This window comes from Typopeltis vanoorti, chromosome 1 (genome assembly GCF_054136105.1).
Source record: "Typopeltis vanoorti isolate ZY-2024b chromosome 1, IOZ_Tvanoo_1.0, whole genome shotgun sequence".
Taxonomy (NCBI): Eukaryota; Metazoa; Arthropoda; class Arachnida; order Uropygi; family Thelyphonidae; genus Typopeltis; species Typopeltis vanoorti.
This window is the reverse complement of record NC_143549.1, coordinates 161270635-161292804: the sequence shown is the minus strand read 5'-3', so window position 1 is coordinate 161292804 and position 22170 is coordinate 161270635. Positions and strand designations below refer to the sequence as shown.

The window sequence follows — 22170 nt, the reverse complement described above, 5'->3', positions numbered from 1 at the left end:
TAACAGTTTGCTTAAGGACTGTTTTACAAAAATTAATTAGCCAATGATTTACAATATTTCTTGACTATTTATTGTTAAATTAAAATCAGGTACCAGAATCTCCTATTTGATCAAAATTAAACTACTTTTCTCCAATTAATCACTTCAAATATTTTCTTCTTTTCTCAAGAATCATTTCATAAATCTTTCCTAATGATGAGTAACAAAATTTCTTTATAATTCTAACATTCTGTTTCATTTTCAGTTTTCATAAATTGGTATAATGAGCATCTCACTCCTATTATTTGGGAGTCCATCTTCTAAACTGGCCTTTATAAAAATAGATTTCATCATTTCAGGACAAATATTCCTATCCTAATTTACGCTCGTTCATAAACCTACATATTTTACAGTGTAGGTATTCGGAGCCGAAATCCTACAGAATAGGTTGGTTACTCCTTATTCTTGAAGGTGTCCTATGTCTGTAGAAGAGTGTGTTAACAGGGCTAGTTTGCCTGTTCTGGGGGACAACCCCCCCCCCCCTCAGCTCTGTACAAGACTGGCTAACTCACCTTTAGTCATAAGAGACCAGATAAAGGTTCCTCACGTCACTGACGGGAATTGAACGCAGGTCTTTCCAACCAAAGGGTTTTGTTTATACTGACTGAGCTATTGAGGCTCGTCAAATATTATCTAATCTGTCTTGTTTTTTTAAGATATCAAGTATTGATATGTATTTCTCCTGAATATTCTCCATCACATTCTGTTACTAGTTATCTCATTAGAAATTTTTTTGAAATAATTACTTCAGATGTGCAGAATATGCTTAAGTTTTAATATCATCTTTATGATATAGATTCTCTTTGGGTACTACTCTTTCTTGTATTTCTTGACAATCTTAGTAGCTTACAAAGATTTTATCACTTTGGTAATATTATCTTCATAATTTAAGTGAATATTCGCATGTCGCTTTTGTTTAGCCAGTTTGGCACACAACTGAAATTTTTCTACAGTTTTCTCTATATTCTCTAAGAAGACATATACTTACAGTACAACAGTTCCATGTTGGTGGATAAGCAGTTGAAGAAAAAGAGGGACTCTGTATACGTGTAGCTTGTAGATCTAGTTGGGACTGTATTCTCATAGATAGATTGAATGAAGGGAGAGGATGAGAAGCAGGTTCAGAAGCTTGGAGCTGAACTGTGTATAGATGTTGACCAGTAACTGTCCTCCCTATTCTTACATGAAAGGGAAAGAATGCAGGCCAGTATATAGTTATACAGTATATATTATGTAGAAAGTGTCTGTGAATTGAATTAAAGATGCCAAGAAATTATATTCTGGCTTAATCATTTACCATATGTAAGAAAACAAAGTTTGCCTGTGAAGTATCTCCATCACTACTTGTATATAGAGGCTAGTGACCTGACATTAATTGCCTTAGTATCCCATCATAGAAAACACATATCCTTTTGGGTGTGCATAATACTGTTCATTATTAGAAGGGCCACTGCCCACAGACAGTAGCAAAAATGTAAATAACACCTGATTATTAAAATATTCTTGATTAGAGCTAGATGTTGAAAGTTTTTTTCACTTGGTTATAAATTAAATTAGAGATGCCAAAATATTAAAATTATATTCTTGTTTACTCCCTTATCTAAGTGTTAAAAAAAAAAAAAAGTTTGCTTTGCATTATGGGATACTAAGGAAATTAATGCGACTAGTCTCTGCATATACAAGCTTAGTCGTGAAGATACTTCATGCGCAATTTTTTTTTTTTTTTTTTTACACTTTGGATAAAGGATTAACCAAGAATATAATTTTTTGGCATCTTTAATTTAATTTATAACCAAGTTTAAAAAAAAAAAAGCAGACAAGAGTGTCTATGAGAAAACAACTGGAGAGAATTAATGAGTAAGGAATCATCTACTTTGCATGGTCTATGAACTGGATACATCTGAGATTTCTTTCATAAAAATTCTTTAACCTCATGTGTCCAAAGTTTTTATTTTTGTATCCTTGCAGTCCAATTCACTGCATACTGGCTAAGTATTCATAGTTTTGAATAGAATTTTCTATTTAAATTCAAAAGCAATCTTTGACTCTCCAAAGTCAATCATGAGCTCTGGAATGCAAATACATTACTACATTGTCCAGAAAATGAACAATACTTACTGGAAAATTGCAAAATGCACACCAGCAATTCACTGAACATGTGACTGTTCAGGGAATGCTGTATATATGTTCATATTATATCAAAGGTGTGCAGAATATTCAAGAAGATTTGCAGAAGATAATGTAATAAAATATGATGATAGTTTATTATATCATCAAAGTTTAGACTTAAAAAATAAATAAAATAATGCATGCATATAAATGGGATGTGCGAATGTCAGTCATCAGGAAGTCGTGAACATAGGATCTACCTACCTACTATTTTACCATGAAGCGTAATTTATGCATAATCAAACATGCATCATGTTGAATTTTTGCTTATGATATTTCTTTCATTTTCAAGAGAACTAATAATGTTTGGGACAAATTTACAGCATTCCAAAAATATGACTCTGTCTGTTACTTATCAATATACAATTATTTGAATATGATACTAAATGTACTTACTGCATCTGCTTCACTTCCCACTTCTACACAATGATCATCGTCATCGTCATCATCTGCTTCTTGAAGAGCCATATTAGGACACCTACATGAAAGTGTGCAAAAAATTATTTCCATTCTTACAGTTCTTTCTGATGTCATAAAAAATTACATTTAAAAAAAGAGATACAAAGTAAATTTCAAGGAAGTATCTCTAAAGGGAAAAAAATGCAGTCATGAGCTGTTCATAATTTTTGTTTCGACTCAGAAAACAGAGCTAGATAAATCTTTTAGTCATCTTTGCAACTGATGTTTAGTATTCTTTCCATAAAAATAAAAAAAAAGAAAAAACTTTCATGATGGGCATTATCAATCTTTATTATGGATTCCTGTACTACTTTTTGAAGAATAAATAGACTAATTCAAAACAAAAACTTACCCTTAAGTTTTGTTTTGAGTCTTACCCTTTCTACAGATATGATACAGATAGATAGTAGAGTCGGTGACTCTCACAAATTTATTGCCAGTGTTTACATAAATCTGCTGACTAACTAAGTTTCATAGAGGCACTAATTATACTAAAATTTCTAGTACCAACCCAATGACAGATCAAATCCAGTAGTTTCAATCCAGTTATAATTCACTCCAAACAGCTATGTAGTGATTCAGAGCCATCGTGGAGTTGATAGTGAGCATTGGGGGGGGCATCATAATTAGAGCAGTTATTTACTTGATTATAAAAAAGAAAGAATGTTACATGCATTTCTCAGAAGTAGTACATTTGTTTGTCTAGTGAATTGAGCATTTCAAAAAAACAAAGAGGAAAATTAATTTGTGATATGGAAAAATAATTATTTTTTAAAAATTCATAGAAGGATCATATAAGGCAAAAAAAGTTGGATGTGATAAAATTTTATGTATTTATTACTATACATAAAAGGTAAAGTAGTTGAGAATTGACATATAAATTATTCCTTGAACTTCTAATACGTGATTACTATATTATTCCCATCTTTGAATTAAAAAAGTAATATACACAGCTTAAAAGCACAGAAATATTACTGACTAAACAAATCGGAAACTTTGCTTCTGCTAAGGAAGTTTCTTTTCTTTTTGAAAAGATATGCTTTTGGCTACTGCGCTAAATTTTTCTATACCTTTTTAATTTCTGGACAAGTTCCTTCTTTTCCAGACTTTTTCTCACTTCTTCTCTCTTATCATATTTTGAATTGAGCTATTTTGCTTATCTAGCCACTGCTACTGACCATGAAATTGCAATCTTCGATACTAATGACTTTAATAATCTCTCAGAAGTTTGCTGATCATAAATGGCTACTTTTTATTTATGTAGTAGCATGCTATAATTTGAAAACAAAAATGTTATAATGAAAGATGAAATTTATAACAGTCAGGGAAATTAAGCAAATAAAAAAGTAAAGAAAACTTACCGTCTTTGTACACATGCTTGTTTACCTCGCCCTGAGCCTCCAAATTTAACCATATCTTTGCAAAAAGTACATTTTCCACAATCTGGTAGTTGGCAAGCCTTAATTAAAAACAGAAAACATACTCTGGCTGAAGTAAGATTTTTAGATTTATGTACACAAATATTTGGAAAAATTCAACAGAAATCTCTCCAACCAAAAAAATTAATAAATAAAATAAAATAAAATAAAATACAGGTAACCCTCATATAACGCAGATGTTAGGTTCCATAGAAATGTCGCGTTATATAAATCGCGTTATACGAGACTTAGGTCACATAGAAAAAGTAGGGTTAGATTCCGAAATCGTTTTTTATTTATTTATATAAACAACGACATATCCAACAAAAACAATATTTTTATTTAATTCAGGTAATTCATGTAAGTTAAGAAAACATAAACTATGAGACAAATACGTATAAAATTATAAAAATTACAAATTGTACATAAATTTCATTGCACATAATGCATAAATGTTTTAGACACAATAAAATAAAGCACATATTTTAATCGTCATCACTGTCTTCAGAAATAACATTTCGTAGATGTTCTTTAAGTGGAATACAAAAGCGTTAGATGATTTTTTTTTTCTTTAAGTGGCCGGAGGTCGTCACCTCTTGAAATCTCTTGAACATCATTTGTATAATTCTCATTGCACTCTTCGGTTGGTTAAGTCATCAAGAAGTCAGTAATAACGACTTTGCTTTCCACTATGCTGCAATTTTTTATTAAGTTCATAATATGGCGCTAAACAAATATCCAATTGTCTCGTGAATTTTCCCGAGCACTCCATTGAGGGATCATATTCCGTAAAATAACTTCCTAACTTTCTTGCCAAGTCCAAACCTTCTGGTAATTTCTTTAAACTGAATTCTTTAACGGATTCATCACAATCCGAATCTTCGGCAGAACTTTCCCCACCATTTGGTTCGACGCCATCTATTAACTGTACCAGTTCCTCATTTAAATCTGTTTCTCCATCAATTAATTCACTAATTTCGTTTTCAACCATATCGCAAAAGCCCTCTCCACCAAAAATGTGTGCGACATTTATTATACGACGTAGCTCGGCATGGCATCCACTGGAGGTACAAAATTTTGTTCCAGAACGGCTTCAGGCCATATTTTTTTCCAACAAGCATTCAGCGTAGAGGGTTGTAATTCCTTAATGGACAGAGAAATAATTTTTACACAATTCAATATCGAAAACTCTTTCCATGCTTGAGGCAGTGTCATGTTTGGATTAGATTCCATGTTTTCCAAAATTAATTGAAATGCTCGCCGAATATAATATGACTTTAATGTTGATGTTATTCCTTGGTTGAATGGTTAAATAAGTGAAGTAGTATTAGGCACCAAAAGTTATTTTAATATTCGGATGGCTTAAATTTGTTGGGTGGCCTGGTTCGTTATCTAAAATTAGTATAATTTTGACGTCCATATTGTTATTCTTTGTGCAACTTTCTACATTGGGTACAAAACATTTGAAAAACCAATTTTCAAACATACTAGCTGTAACCCATGCCTTTTTGTTGGCTTGCCAATACACAGGTAGGGTGGACTTATCAAACCCTTTCATTGCACAAGCATTTGCAGATTGGTTAATAAACATTGGTTTTGTCATGTAATCACCTGATGCATTACTACAAAACAGTAGAGTAATTATATCTTTGGAAACTTTGAATCCAGGAGCTGATCTTTCATTTTTCGAAATATAGGTGCGTTTTGGTATTTTTTTCCAATATAACCCAGATTCATCCGCATTGAGCACCTGGTTTGCACTGTAACTACCTTCTTTAATGATTTTTATAAGTTCTGCTAAGTATTTCTGGGCAGCTTCAACGTCTGCTGATGCTGATTCTTCCTGGATTTTAAGATTATACAAAGAAAACCACTTTTTAAAGTTTTCAAACCAGTAAGGGTTTACGGGCACAAAAATCCATGCTGAGAGATTTCTTCTGAAGGATCTTGATCGAGTTCTTTTAAATGTTTATAAACTTTGAGAACTTATTACTTAATAAGGTGTCCATTCAAAAGAATTTTTTTTGAGTGCAATCTTCTATCCAAATCATTAGAGATTTCTCAATTTTTTTTTATTAGAATATCGCGAACACGAGCAAAGTGATTTGCACTTACCGTTGACCCAGCAATAACACTTTCTCGGATTTTATGTTCATTTTCTTTGATTGTTCGAATTGTTGATTCATTTAAATTCAGAGTCTTTTAATTTTTTCTTCGAGAGAAATGAATTTCCTCTTCAATTTTTTCCCTTTCATTGCTGTTTTAGTGGCCATTACAATAAAAATAAACTTTTATATACAAAAAAAGCATTACATATATATGTAACTCACCAGAAAATAAACTGCTCAGCTTGAGAATAACACACTTATGATTTTAAATGCTCTTTCCTGGCAGAAAACGAAGACAATTTTCAACAATAAACACTTTATACAGTAAACCCTAGATGGCGAACCTATGGCACTCGTGTCAGAGTTGGCATGTCTGAGAAATCTGCTGGAATGTCAACGATTTCCAGGTAATATCCTTTTATACGCTTATAAATTATTCAATTTTTTTTTTTAATTGTTACAATACGTACAAGCTGAATTTTGTTTTACACAAGATAGCAGCTATAAAGACGTGCATGTGATTGGTGTGGTATTAACAAAAGATCGTGTGACACAAAGACGAAAGCAACTGACAAGTGTTGAGTTGAAATCAATCAAATTCCATAACATCTCAAACTGTCATAACAGCATTCACTATTAGTTTTAACACATTCACAACAGGGTGTCATTTATCTTTCCGATGGAACTTCTCATTACTGACTGGCTCAACTCACACAATCGTTTCAACTCTTGGTTGCATTTTATGGCTTCTTGACAGGCGAACTCACACATTCATTATATGGTGTGTTTCAATTCTTGGTAGACTTTTTTTTAAGTTAGCCTTTGTGATCTGTCATAATGACATCGAGAATTTCAAATGCAATGAAACAAACACTTATTTCATAATTGAAAAATTGGACAATAGTTTGTAGTTAGATACTGTGTTTCTGGTGCAACATATGGTTTTGCTTAAGTCTATACAGCATAGTTTCTATGAGAAGGGACATGTGATTTATTAGTTAGCGCCGTTTTTATTCCATCTGTCTCTAATTGCATATTTGTTGAGAATGACACAGACCGCAAAAGCCTCTGTACAGTACCTTATTCAGTGATACAATAAAACTAAATTTCATACTTATAACTACTTGCGCGATACAGGCAGACACAAATTTAACAAAGATAAAATTTGATTTTTCAGTCCTGCGGAAAAATATGAAAAAATAAATAAATAAAAGGTTACTAGAAATTGTGGACCATGTTATATCGAAACCACGTTGAACAAGGGATACTACAATTTGTAGACCGCGTTATATCGAAACCGCGTTCTACGAGGGTTACCTGTAATAGAAATAACAAATGTAAGGAAACCTTTTCAATTTAAAAATAATATATTTACTCTCAATCTTTTTAAAAATTAAGTTCCTGTTATAAGAGAAGAGATATTAAGAAATGTGAAAAAACACAGATTTTAGATTGCTTTTCAAGCACTAAGAACAAGAAAGATATATACTAACTGGTTTTAGGTTTAGTAGTGCAAGGGCAGCTAAAGTCATACTGCACCAATGCATGTCACCATATACGACGTAATAAATACATAATTACATAAAAGAGCATAACGTGTAAAAAAAATCTAAAAGGCATATAAAAACAATCACAAAAACTTCATAAAACCATATCAAAATAAACCTGGTGCTAAAAGCTTATATACAATAAGATGAACTAATAAAACATATATACAAAATGTACAAGGAGATAAAGATTAATACTAAATAAAAATTTAAAAATGGAAATAATGCTAGAAGAAGCTGACAAATTCTGACCATGTGTTTATGGCTCAGACAGATTATGACTAAAATAGTGACTGCACCCATTGACAAAATGAGGACAGTCAATTAAAATATGAATGATGGATATCCAGAACCACAAAACTAACACATATATAGGTATATCCGTTATTGTTCAATAATAATGAATGTGTAAGATGACTATGATCTGAGCAAGAACAATTTCCTCTTTATGGTCCCTGCATAGACTATGCTGCCATAATTTGATGCCAGACTTGATTTCATTGAGCTTGTTATTAGTCTCTCTATTCCACAAGACTATCACTAGGATAAAAGCTTCTGAATGATGATCTGTCTTAATCTGTGTAGGAGAAATGCAAATGGCAAAGGCTTGGAGTTGATCTAGCTGTAGTGGTGAAGTCCAGCTTCATTTCTCTTAATCCCAACATCATTTGGGATATGATATTGAATATGACAGATCTCCAAATGAATCCACATGTACTTTACTCCTCTAGTAGCATTCCAATCTTGTGTAGTTTAAGGGAAGCTTTATAGCATACTGCTCGGCAGTGAAGTTGTTATACTAATGGCATCTGAGCAGATACAAAGATCCCACTAGAGTCTCTTGATTTTGAATCATCTCTGTAAACAGGCACAAAATCAAAGTATTCTGGTCCATGTACTTGGAAGAGCTGTAAGGGAAAAAACAAAACAAAAAACAGGAGGGGTGGGATATTCACTTAGCCTGTAGAAAAAAAAGCTGCATGGTATGTATGAATGTCATAGCTGTAGTTTATCTGATGACATTTGTGCAACATTTCTTCTCTAATATTTAGAACTTCTAAGAGTAGTTTTGTTTGTAAACCAAAGGGTCATATGACAGTATGATGAGTGTTATACAGATTTGCCCACAGTAAGCAAAAAGTAGTTAGCTATGTGGGATGGTCTGGTAGGAATTCTATTCTGGAAGCATATAGTAAAGACAGCCATTAGACAATGAAGCAAGAAAGGGAGTTCATTTGCCTCGACATATAAACTACATTGAAGTAAATATGAAATACTACAGCCTTCATTCTTATTGCTTGATAGAGGATGTTGCACTTCTCTCTCTCTGGCAGCAGCATACACAATCAAGTTTTGATCTCATCTGCGTACAGTCAAAGTAAAGAACATTTGTCAGTACCCCCAGAAGGTTGAAGACAGTTGAAAGGGATTTTCATTGCTTTAACCACGCTACTGGCCAGGACATATGCATACATCCAAGTAAACATGGATGCGAAATGCATATTAAAATTGTAATACCACTGATATACATTGAAATATATGATGGATATGAAGCATATGAGAATGCGTATTTGATCCATAATGGCCGGTAAGGTGGTTACGACACTTATCTCACAACTGCCGTATGTGAGGTAGAAAACAGTTTCTAGTGAGATTAAAGTGCAAGTTCCCTGTCTGAAGCCAAAATTCACACAATCTGTCTTTTGCTGAGAAAATCAGAACCCATTTTGAAAGATCGCCAAAGAGAGAGATCCATTCTGAGACCAAAATTGTATAGGTCTCAACATTGCAAATCTCCCAGTAGTGTGTCATATGCTTTATATCAAATAAATATACTTTTTCCATACCAAAGAAAAGTGATACTAAGTGTACACATTGTAGGAAGACATCTCAAATCAATGATTCCAGTCGGACAAGATGATCGACGGCAGAAAGATATTTGCAGTAGCCAGGTCGTCGGAAGGGGGGGGATGCTTAAAGATAAGAAGTTAACCATTTTTCCTGGTCAGAGTAATAGGTTGATAGTTTATTGATGTGAGAAAAGCCAACTCTAATCACCCTTTGCTTGGTATAAACCCATTCTCGCAGAAAATTCTGTTGAATAGATACAGTACTCGATAGTTGGCAACTGGTAACAGCAGATGGGCAGGATTTAACCAAAGTATTTTTCACTTCCTCTTTCATGACTGACCTATTGTATTATTCTGTGTCACTTGAAGGGAACAGAATTTGCTGTTTTTCTGCTTTACCTTTTCAGGCAAGAAATGTGGGGTGGGAGAGGAGAGAATAAAGAGATACTGTGTTTTTTTTAACAAAAACCTGATAGGATTTTTGAGTGTTAGGATTCTGCTTCCATTATGTTCAAGTGTGGAAAGTGAGAAATGGTATATCTGCCCGTTCATTTTCCAGATTTGCTCTTGTTATGTAAGATATATTGGCAGTGTGTGTCACTGTCATCCTCCATACACATGACTGTCCTATTTTAATTTTGTCTTCGCTGCATATGTATCTTCAATGTGCTTGTGATAATGATAGCTTGAACTGTCAAAACACTAGGTGTAAATATTTAGTTTATTTAATAAATTACCTATTTCATTCCTGTTTCTATGTAGAGTTAATCCATAAATTTCAATAAGAGGATACAGACTAGAGGGAGGAGAATGCATGCCAGATGAGTTTAAATAAATTTACAGATTTACTCAAGGATAACTACGTCAAGCAACATGTGATGGAAGGATCATACGATCCTTCCACCACATGGAAGGATCTTGTACTCCTAGGAACTAGGAGTACAAGATCAATTGATCTAGTAACATCATTTGAAAATCTATAAATGAGCTGATCATTATATTTCCAATTTGTAAGTATAATTATGCGGCTTTGACTGGGATATGACAAATGTACTGAAAAAGAGCTCGGACTAAAAAGGAGCATATAGAAACTTATGAGCCAGGTGAGTGTAATAAACTGAGAGGGCAGTCAAGGCAGTGCCTTAGCATGGGAAAGCTGTGTGGCAGAGGTATCAACAATGCACAGGTATTTAAGGAAAGTTATATCTGACAGCATAACTTTCATAACATAAGTCGGGTATAACTTTCTAGGAAAATTAATCACACAGGAGTTAAATGGATGAGTAACATTTTAAAGCAAGTGATTCATAAAAAGAGGATTATGTGGATCACATACTGTCAGAACAGTGATGACTCTGGAGCACTATAAACAGCCTGATAATAAAAAACTATATGAAGGCAAAATCAGATTATGAAAAAAAGCTAGCTAAACATGTCAAAGGAAGTCCACAAGAATTTTACCGTAATGTAGTAAGTAAAAGGAAGAATGGTAATGCAAGAATAATCCTAGAAAATGAAGATAGTAAAAAAGTGTCAACACAAAAACATCTGAGTTGTTCAGTGTTCATTGTAGCAAGGTATATATATTCCAAGCAGATTTCCTTAGGTCTGTAGGCCATAGAGGAACTGGACAAAAAGAAGAGAAAGAGGTCAATGAGTTAGAAGTATTAAAGATGCTATGGCTGTTTAACTGGATAGGATATTGGCACGAGTGTTAAAGGAAGGTGCAAAATTATTAGCAATGACCCTGTTCTGGTTGTTCAATCTCAGTTTCAGCACATATATAATTCCTGTTGTGTGAAAAGAGAGCAAAAGAATTCTACTATATACAGATGGAGCTAAGAGTAATGTAGCAAATTAGAGACCATTTTGTATCTCTAGGGTGGTCATCTGGAAAGGCTGGTCAGGAAATGCATCCACTGCGTGCGTAGAAAAGATAACATGGTTTTCAAGGTACGTCTTGCATTAACAACTCAATTATGGAATCCTTTCATATATCTTTGCATAAACCTGAAGTGATTCATAAAAAGAGGATTATGTGGATCACATACTGTCAGAACAGTGATGACTTTGATAATAAAAAACTATATGAAGGCAATATATGTTTCCATTATCCAACTCTGCAGTCACACTATTATAGATAGGTTATGCACTTTGGCCATTGTTATTTAACAGATATATATATATACATATATATGTTAATGATTTGGGGAGGGTTTTGAGTGTGATATTCAGTTAAACTGCTATATAATCCCTGCAAGCTGATTTTTAAGATTTATTATATGGACAAATTACAGTAAATTTCAGTTCGATGTTGCAAAATGGAAGGATAAATTTAGAATAGAAGGCACTGCAGACCAGAGGATTATATTAATGGAAATTTGTTGTTGGAAGTATTCAATAAGGCTAGAATCTCGAGAGTTATTGTGATCAGTGAATTAGTATTTAGAAGTAACTTGTAAGAAGTTATTCTCCAACTCTGGTTTTGCTAAGACCACATCTGAACTGCTATTCACTGAGAAGTCACCTGGATTTGGAGGAAATGGGAGAACCAACATGGTCTTCAAAATTTGAGGAAAAGATACAAAAGAGAGGAGATATGATAGAAATATACAGGATAGTAAGGAACTCTTGCAGCACAGACCAGGGATCAAAAACTTGTGGCGGCCTGCAAGCCACAAGAGAAACTCTCTGAGAAAATTGTGTGGATCTTCAAACACTGGTTTAATTTTTTTTTTTTTTTTAATGAAAAGAATTAGAGTATTGTCTAATTTAGTTTTGCTTAAAGAGAAATAAACTATTTCAATCAGAAATATCACTGTTTAATTTCAATTATTATGGCATTTTTTCAGGCGTGGCTCTTGAAATATTTGATGCAGCCATTTTTGCCAAAATGGTTTTTCAGTCAAAACAGGTAAAGACAGTAAGATTTGCAGCTTGTGGATCTAGAAGTAGAACTCAGGATCACCTTTCAAAGCTGGCTAAGGGTGTCAAGGAAGCATGAGGTATAGGTTCTTCTCTTGGTGGGCAGTGAGCATATGGAATAGGCCACCACTGATTGAGAGTTTGTCTTAGGTAAATGCGATCAAGAAGAAATATGGCAGTTTATTTTTAGTATAAGTGACCTCATTTATCTGGTTTCGAACCTTAACTGACTCCATCAGGTTAACAATTAATTTACATTTCTTATGCATTAATCCAGAAGGAAACCACATAAATGGATGTAGAAAGGTGACTGGCTTATCCTTACATGTACACATTCTAATAATGATAACTAATAATTAAGGAATTCACAGCGTACACTAGAAATATAAATTAAATAAACTTTAATATATACTTTCCGATATTTCGGCAAACGTCACGTTGCCATCTTCTTGGGAACTTATTACAAAGACAAGTGCACGCCAGTACTACATAACAGCAAATGAGAACCGAAGCTAGGAAGCTAACGTTTTCCTAAAGTCCTGATGGTGCCCCCTGCGGGCTATATTGATAGTTCTTGGCCTTTGGGCTGAAGTTCTTCTGATAAATATTTCCCAAATTTGGGGCAATCTCATGCATCCAAATTTGTTGAGGTTTGGCATGTTCCTAAGGGCTGAGGCTGATTCCATGAATAGTCTTTCATATTTGAACTTGCTGAGGTGTATTACTGTGGCTTTCTTCCATCTTATTCTGTGGCGAGTATCCAGAGCGTGGTCTGCAAGCCCAGAGTGGCTGTACTTGTGAAATCGGATGTAATCCTTGTGTTCTGAGATTCTGATATTTGCTGTCCTGCCTGTTTGGCCAAAGTAGGACAGTTTACAGCTGCAAGGGACCTGGTATATACCAGGCAGGACAGCAAATATCAGAATCTCAGAACACAAGGATTACATCCGATTTCACAAGTACAGCCACTCTGGGCTTGCAGACCACGCTCTGGATACTAGCCACAGAATAAGATGGAAGAAAGCCACAGTAATACACCTCAGCAAGTTCAAATATGAAAGACTATTCATGGAATCAGCCTCAGCCCTTAGGAACATGCCAAATCTCAACAAATTTGGATGCATGAGACTGCCCCAAATTTGGGAAACATTTATCAGAAGAACTTCAGCCCAAAGGCCAAGAACTACCAATATAGCCCACCAAGGGGCACCATCAGGACTTTAGGAAAACATTAGCTTCCTAGCTTTGGTTCTCATTTGCTGTTATGCAGTACTGGTGTGCACTTGTCTTTGTAATAAGTTCCCAAGAAGATGGCAACGTGACGTTTGCCGAAATATCGGAAAGTATATATTAAAGTTTATTTAATTTATATTTCTAGTGTACGCTGTCAATTCCTTAATTATTAGTTATCATGTATAACCAGCGTATAAGCCTCTCAACAAGATTAATGTAAACATTCATTTTAGCACTGCAATTATCTTCAGAGTTGTATTTGTAATTTTTTTATGGCTCCTGAACTTCAACTTTCTATTTACTCAACTCTGAGATTCCTAGCCTGATCAGTTTTTTTCTAGCATAATCTTGCCAATATAATATGCCATTGGATATCTCATCATACTGAATTGCATAACATTACATTTACTAACACACTAACAGCCATTTTTGCATGCCACAATTGTAGCCTATTCAAATCATTGCAAGTGATGCATATCAGTCTCATTCCTGATGCCCTGTCTATTTTTGCATCATCATGAAATAGCAGTATGTCTCCAGTCAAATCCTCCCCAAGGACTAATATAAAGATTGAATAAATGGACCAAGGATTGATCCCTGGCATACATGATCACCTTAAATTTTGTAAACTTTCATTTCCCTTACACCACCTTTCCAGATCTGTTAACTAGCTATACTTTATCCAAGCTAAGAGTTTATAATCCAATTCCATATCCTATAACTTATGCAACAAGTCCCCATGCTTTATCCTGTTAAAAGCTTTAGCAAAGTCCAAAAGTATCATGGTCTGTCCATTAGTTATTAACATCTGACGTCACTAGATGCTGTATAGTAGCTCTATACCTCACAGGATACTGGGAGCAAAGCCCTCTGCTAGAAGTGGTAGGTTGGGGATGCCTTTCCACACAGAGTTCATAGGACAATCACAAACATCCATGGTAGGTTTCAAAACAGCAATCTCTTGGAAAGAGAGTGGATATACTAGTCACTAAGCCAATTGAGCCACTGCATGACAATTTTTTTCCACTGTTTGACCAAATGTAACATTATTGCAAACATGACTTTCCTTGCAAAAACTCATGATGTTCATTACAAAATATATTCTCTGCTACCCATATTTGTAAGCAAGTTGCTACCAACTTTTCCAAAATCTGTACCACTACTCTAGAGGGGGGGGGGGGAGAGAGAGAGAGAGAGAGAGAGATAGGTCAACAGTTGTACACAGTAGTCTATGCATCACACTTGTGCAATGACATTATCATACACTCTTTCCACTCATGTGAAATCTTCTCTATGCTGAGGCTCAAATTATATGGTCAAGTCAAAATACAGTCAGTTCAGCCAAACACTCCTTTAGCTTATATTCCAACAGCCCCTATTGCCAATTCTTATTCAGGTTATGTAACAGCTCAAGTTCCTTCTCCTTATACATCCAAGTTTCTTCATTCAGTGAAAAAGAAGCACTGGGCTCCATCTAAATACGTATTTTGCATATACCAGGATTGATAGCTCTTAGCAGAATAAGTACTAATTAGTTGAACTACATCTTCTGCATCTGCCACCTGAATAAAATCCAAGTTCAATAGTTATTCTTCTAGATTTATTCTTTGTTTCAACAGCAAGCAAAAAAACAGCAGACTCTTTTGTATTGTCTTCAGCTTGCAGAACTAATTTCTTTTCATACTCAGACTTAGCTTTATGTATGATGCTTGTCTGCACCTTATGCCTTTCACGTCTGACAAATTACCTTTTGCACCATCTTTTTTTCATCATCATGATCATCAAATTCCTGCCATGTACCCTCAAGGGGTGTACAGGATATGATAGTACTACATGAAAAAAATTACATCATTACTAACTTCCTATCTACAATTTTCCTCCAAATCAGTCTGTTACTTGTCAAGACTCCAACATTATCAGATCTTATATTTCTATCGTCTAAGGCACTTTGTACCGTATCAATCCACCTATATCTTGGTCTTCCTCTGGGTCGTTTTGCTGCCAACCTGGCAGAGAACACTTTTTTTTTTTCTGCTAAATAAAACCGCACATCTATTAAACTCATACTTTATTTGTTCTTTGAACACACACTCTAATACTGCATCATTTGATATTCTTCTTCTCATCCAACCTAGTAATTTCCTATAAATTCATGGTTTATAGTTTAGCATGAAGCTTCTGATTGGAACATCTAAATACTTAGCCACGTCTGGTCGGTACAGCATGACCAATGCCACCAACCTTAAGCACAACAGTCACACATTTAGAAATCCTCTCTGACACAAATAATCTGGTCGAACAATTGGACCTACAGAAATTTCTGCCACACTTGCAACAACTCAATAAATTCGGCTTCCGTCTTCTGAAGCGATTTCCCTGCCACCCAATCAATCTTGAGATAATTAAAGTTATTCATAATGTTTACTCATTTAGCACCAGTCAGATACATTTTATAAAGCATTTCACAGTCACTAGCAAATCACCCACTTGGGCTGTTGTTAAAGACTCCACATCACATCACATTCTTCAAACTCACTGCCATCTTGTTACTTATATTGCAAACATAACTTTCAACCCTAAGTGGACTCAAACCATCCAATATCACTAGCAGCACATCAACTTCCCTTCTATCTTGAGTCTCCTCTAAAAATACTGCACCCAATACTCAATTCCAGTTAGCAATTCTGCCTGTGAGAGCCCAGTCTCACTACTGCCTATAATCGGAGCCATGACATATTCACCAAAGTCCCCCCCCCCCTACTCCTGGCCTTTGTGTATAGACATGTTACTTTCAAGATTTTTAGGTATACTTGAGTCAAGGGTAAGAAAAAAATGGTCAAAGAGAAATCTAGGGACATACCTGGATCTTGATCTGGCCAATTTTTTTTTCATGAAAAAGGTACCAGTATTGTTAATACTCCATATATCATGGAAGGGACAATGCAGATGTTGAACAGTTTGTTCCTGGCTCTCCATAGTAGATTCAATTGACACACGTAAATGTGTCAATAGATGAAGTAAACTCTTAAAAAACTGATAAGGGTTGCTTATTTGAACACACACTCTAATGAGACCACTATTCATCACACTTCAAATGTAATGTGAAGTGTGATGAATAACAGCAATGTCAACGCCTTACTATATGATTCACTTTTCAATATACACATACATACAAGGGTGGTGTGAAAAGTTCTCAGCCCTTGCCATGGACGGAAACACTATCAGCACGATTTTTTTTTCTAAGTTGGTACATCTGTCATAAGCATCCATGTAAAATTGATAGTCATTCTATCAAGTAGTTTGTTTTGTGCAGCTGTCTGAAGCAAAAGTGTTGTCTGCATCCCTTGAAATTGACAAAATTGAGTATCGTGCAGTGATAAAATTCTTTGTCAAAGAAGGTTTAATGCCAAAAGAAATTCATTCAAAGTTCATGAAAGTTTATGGGCACTCTTCTCCTTCGTTTTCAACAATTAAGTAATGGCTGCCTAGTTTAAATGTGGCTGTACCAGCCTTGAAGATGATCCACGTGAAGGACATCCAAAAAGTGTAACACCTGCAGAAATCATTGATCAAGTGCACGATATGGTATTGGATGATCGGCGAGTCAAAGTGTGTGAAATTGCTGAGACTATAGGTATTTCAAAAGAATGTGTAGGATATATTTTGCAAGAAGAATTGCAAATGAAAACGCTTTGTGCAAGATGGGTGTCGCACTTGCTCACAACAGACCAAAAATACACTTGCATGAAAATTTCTGAACAGTGATTAGAGCATTTTAACAAGAATAAAACTAATTTTGTGCATCGATTTATTACTATGAAGGAGACTTGGATTCACCATTACACACCAGAATCAAAACAGTAGACAGAAGCCGGTTGTTCAGTGCCAAAGAGGACAAAGTTGATTCCATCCAAAGTCGGTGGGAAAGATTATGGTATCGATGTTTTGGGATGTTAAAGATATTTTGTTTATTAATTATCTTGAAAAGGATAAAACAATAACCATAGAATATTATTCCAATCTTTTAACCAGACTAGATGAAAAAATTCATGAGAAAAGACCCGGTTTGCAGAAGAAAAAAATCATCTTTCATCAGGACAATGCACCTGCCCACAAATATGTTTTGGCAATGGCAAAAATTAAGGGATCTGCACTATGAATTGTTGGAATATCCACCCTATTCCCCAGATTTGGCTCCCTCTGACTTCTTTCTCTTCCTAAAACTAAAACACTTCCTCACTGATCAGAGTTTTTTGTCGAATCAAGAGGTGATTGTAGCTGTAGAGGGGTATTTTGCAGATCTTACTGAGAACCACTACAGGGACTGGATAATGGTGCTGGAGCATTGCTGGAATAAATGTATTAGTCTTAAGGGAGATTATGTCGAAAAATATAAATAATTTTGAAATTATAAATTCGTTTTTTCCTTGTTATGCTGAGAACTTTTCAGACCGCCTCGTACATACATACACATTACAAGCACCTTGTTATACCAGCTCTGCTTATTTCATTATTTATTTTCATATTCCATTCGCATATAGAAGGTAATCAATATGTTCTGCTTTCTAATCTCTTTTCATAGTTTTCAAATGATGAAAGTACATAAATTAATTTCACTATTATTCAACATTTAAATATTTTAAAAAGCCAAAATTTGTACCTCACAAACATCACATCGCTTCCTTCGACGTGCTGTTACAGGCTTTGAGCCATCATTTTCTAACTGCTCTGTAAAGAAAGTCTCAAATATGCTGTGCACAAGAAGAGTAGTAGTAGCCAAAGAATGTGAAGGTTTTTTCACTTTAATCTGTGTTCCCTCAGCTCTTCTTATAGCACGTCTGATACGAAAATTAAATAATTTTCATGCACCATGCAAGAAATAAAAAGTTCATTAAACTTGATAAAATAATCAGTAGTGAATAATGAGAGAATGCCTTCTCAAATTTAAAGCTAAATTCTTTAAGAAGCAATACAGAAATTTCTAAACAATAAGTACACTATTCTCAAAAGTCATGAGATACATGCATACATAAACAAAACATTTAAAATTAATGTTTTGCAACACATTAAAAGAAATGAATAGCAGTTATTATACCAACTAACTTTAGCATAACAACACTCATTCAATGTATTACTGAAGACTTTCTTATTACTGGTAGAATACAGCGTGCCACTGCTCCTTTAAATAATTAGTAAGTTTCGATAATGACGATGGCTGGATATCTTGACCATGTTCTGAAAAGTTATGGGAACACTTGTTAATGATACAGAAGATAAATATAGGGAATGTGACACAATGTTCTAGAAACTATTGAAAATCAGTAGAAATGGAGGAAAGAATAATGTGAAGGAAGTGAGTTGATACAGGTGAAATAAAATCTAAAGATATCCTTAGATGTCTGAAGTACTTTGAAAGTCTTAAATGAAACAAAAAATGTCAGAACAGTGGTAGAAAATACTGAAAAGGAATGCAATTAGGAGTTCATATCAATATTTGAGGTATAAAAAGCAATCGAAAAGATAAAATGCAAAAAGGCTATTGGAACAGATGATATTCAACTAAAAATGCTCAAATACATATAGCATGTTTTTCAGTAGCTGCACAACATAATTCAGAAGGTCAAATTAGAGATTACTAGAGTTGAGCACTTATAACATCCATCTATAAAAAGAGAAGTAAAACTGTATTTGAGAATTACAGTGGAATATTCAGGGTTCCTGTAAAATTATTCCTTTGAATTACATAGTTAAGAATTCTTGGGAATAATAAATATCAGCAATAACCACTGTACTAGCCTTGATGTGTATACATGTCAATAATTGCATGGATGCAGAGTGTCCAATGAAGTGAATATAACATTTGCATACTATTGAAATAGCATGGATATGAAGCTCATATTTTTTATATATTTTATACAGATGACGACTGCTTGAGTGTTTAAAGACTTGAAGAACTGGAAAAGGAATATGATTAGGTGTCAAGTGAAAAGCTGCTTAAAATGCTTTAATTACATGGCGTGAATGGAAATTTCTCGGGGGACACTAACCCCTAGAGAGCGCATCCCCTGGGTGGCAGATAGGGGAGCCCACCATGTGTGTGTGTGTGTGTGTGTGTGTTGGAGTGGTCCGAATATACTGAATAAGGACTCGTGGACCAACAGGGCCATAAGAGGCAATCATCTTGACTGTAAGGGAAGCGGCACTCCCATGGATCCCTAGCTGGATCTATCTTCTCCTTCTTCTACTTTGGGGAAGATCCACTTACTTTAATCTTTCCTATAAGGCCTTATCAGCCAACTCTTCTTATTTTATGACCCTTATGCTATTAGAGTACTCAAGGGCCATGGGGTCTTTTCATTTCTGGCCTTACAACTATGCCTTCTCTATAAATCTTACTATAATTCTTCTATAATCTACTCTTTCCCCCTTCAATATACCCTATTCTTCCTATGGGCTTAAATTCTGAAGAAGGCAAGTTCAGAAGCCTTGAGGTAGCAGCCCTACCACTGAACTATTCCATCATCAGGCTAGTCCCCTGACATGGAGAACGTAATTCTACTAGTAAGCAGACAGAAAAAGATAATCGGATTGAATCTATAGGAAACGACCCTGGAATGGAAAAGGTAAAACAAAAATGGAAACGACAAAATATAATACACATAGCAAACTGGAATGTAAGAGGAATAGCATATAAAGAAATAGAATTAGACCAATTATTAAATGAAAGAAATTTTAAAATAGCAGTAATCACTGAAACAAAAAAGAAATTAAAAGGAACTATGAGAACTGAAAATATTAATGTGATACACAGTGGAGTCGAAAGAGACCAAAGAGCACAAGCAGGAGTCATGATTTGGATTCATAACTCCCTTTCAAAACAGTTAAAACATTATAAATTATGGAATGAAAGAATAATAGAAGCCAGAATAAAAATAGATAAAGGCTATTTAACAATAATTGGTTTATATGCCCCCAAGAAGAGGGAAGAGAACAGGATAATATTGATTTTTATAATAAGCTACAAAACATATATAATAAATTAAATAAAAATGATTATGTAATTTTAGCAGGAGACTTAAATGCAAGAATTGGAAACACGAAAATTAATAATAATATAGGAATACATGGAGAACATATTCTAAACAGGAATGGTAAAAAATTGATTGACTTTGTAGTTTATAATAACCTAAATAATGAATTCCTTCTATAAACATAAAGACATACATAAATATACTTGGGCACCAAGAGGATGGAAATCAATATTAGATTACTTCATATTAAATGAAAAGACATCAAAATTTGCACTAGATGTTAGAGTTCACAGAGGATATGAAATAAGCAGTGACCACTTCCTTGTTAAAATAAAATTAAGATTACCACCTAAATGGTTACAAGTAACAAGAACAGAAAGAAAAATTGAAACATTTGTTTATAAAACTAGACTATTGAATGACACTAATGTACAATGGCTATATGAACAAAGAATTAACCAGTATCTAGATAAAATAAAACAAAATGAAGAAATAGAAATAGAATGGCTTAATATAAAAACGATATTAAATGCAGCAGCAAATGAAAGCTTAGGAAAGACCAAAAAATTCAATAAAAGAAAAAAAACTGAAGATCTGGGATGATACAATCAAAGAAATAAAAAGAAAAAAGAAGCCTATCACAAATGGTTAAGTAGTAAAAGATTAGAAGATGAAATAGAATATAAAAGAATAAGAGCCATAGCTAAAAGAGAAGTCAGAAAAAGACAGAGAATCATGGAACAAATTTGTTTCTAATTTAGAACATGATTTATATAAAATAAGACCCAATGTATATAAGATTTTGAAACACTTAAATGCAGATACCAAAGAAAACATAAAATTAAACACCGAATTGAAATTAGAAGAATTTCTAAATTACTACACAGAATTGTGGACATACAAATATTTTAAAAAAGACAACTGGCAAACAACTAACGAAAATGAAAAGGAAGTAACTAAAGAAGAATTAGAAATCAGTCTGAAAGAAACAAACGGAAAATCACACGGAGAAGATAAGCTAGGTTCAGAACTATATAAATACGCAGGAACAAGATTCAAAGAAAGACTCATTATTTTTAAATAAAATTTATTCAACTGGTATCCCCCCCAATAGAATGGAAAAAAGCAATTGTGATTCCTATCTTTAAAAAAGGTAATAGAGATCACCCTAAAAACTATAGAGGTATCGGTATACTAAATTCCTGTTACAAAATATATAGCAGAATCTTAAATAGCAAACTAATGAAATATTCCGAAAACTTCATTTTAGAAGTACAGAATGGATTTAGAAAAGGACGATCATGTATAGCCCCAGCCTTTTGCCTAAAATTAATAAGAGAATATAATTCAGAAACACATATTGCATTTATTGACTTTGAAAAAGCATTTGA

At 34.1% G+C, this 22170-nt stretch overlaps 1 protein-coding gene across 2 annotated transcripts in view; it reads right to left on the bottom strand.

Annotated features, from left to right (window-relative positions):
* The window catches only part of LOC150110586 (DNA (cytosine-5)-methyltransferase PliMCI-like), a 678915-nt gene that overhangs the window by 392291 nt on the left and 264454 nt on the right, over nt 1-22170 (bottom strand). For both annotated transcript variants that reach the window (XM_090399829.1, XM_090399828.1), the window contains exons 12-14: nt 18409-18586; nt 4029-4126; nt 2605-2686 (exon numbers count right to left, since the gene is read on the bottom strand). In XM_090399829.1, the coding sequence (XP_090255955.1) occupies nt 2605-2686; nt 4029-4126; nt 18409-18586 (358 nt within the window). The remainder of the gene's footprint in view (nt 1-2604; nt 2687-4028; nt 4127-18408; nt 18587-22170) is intronic.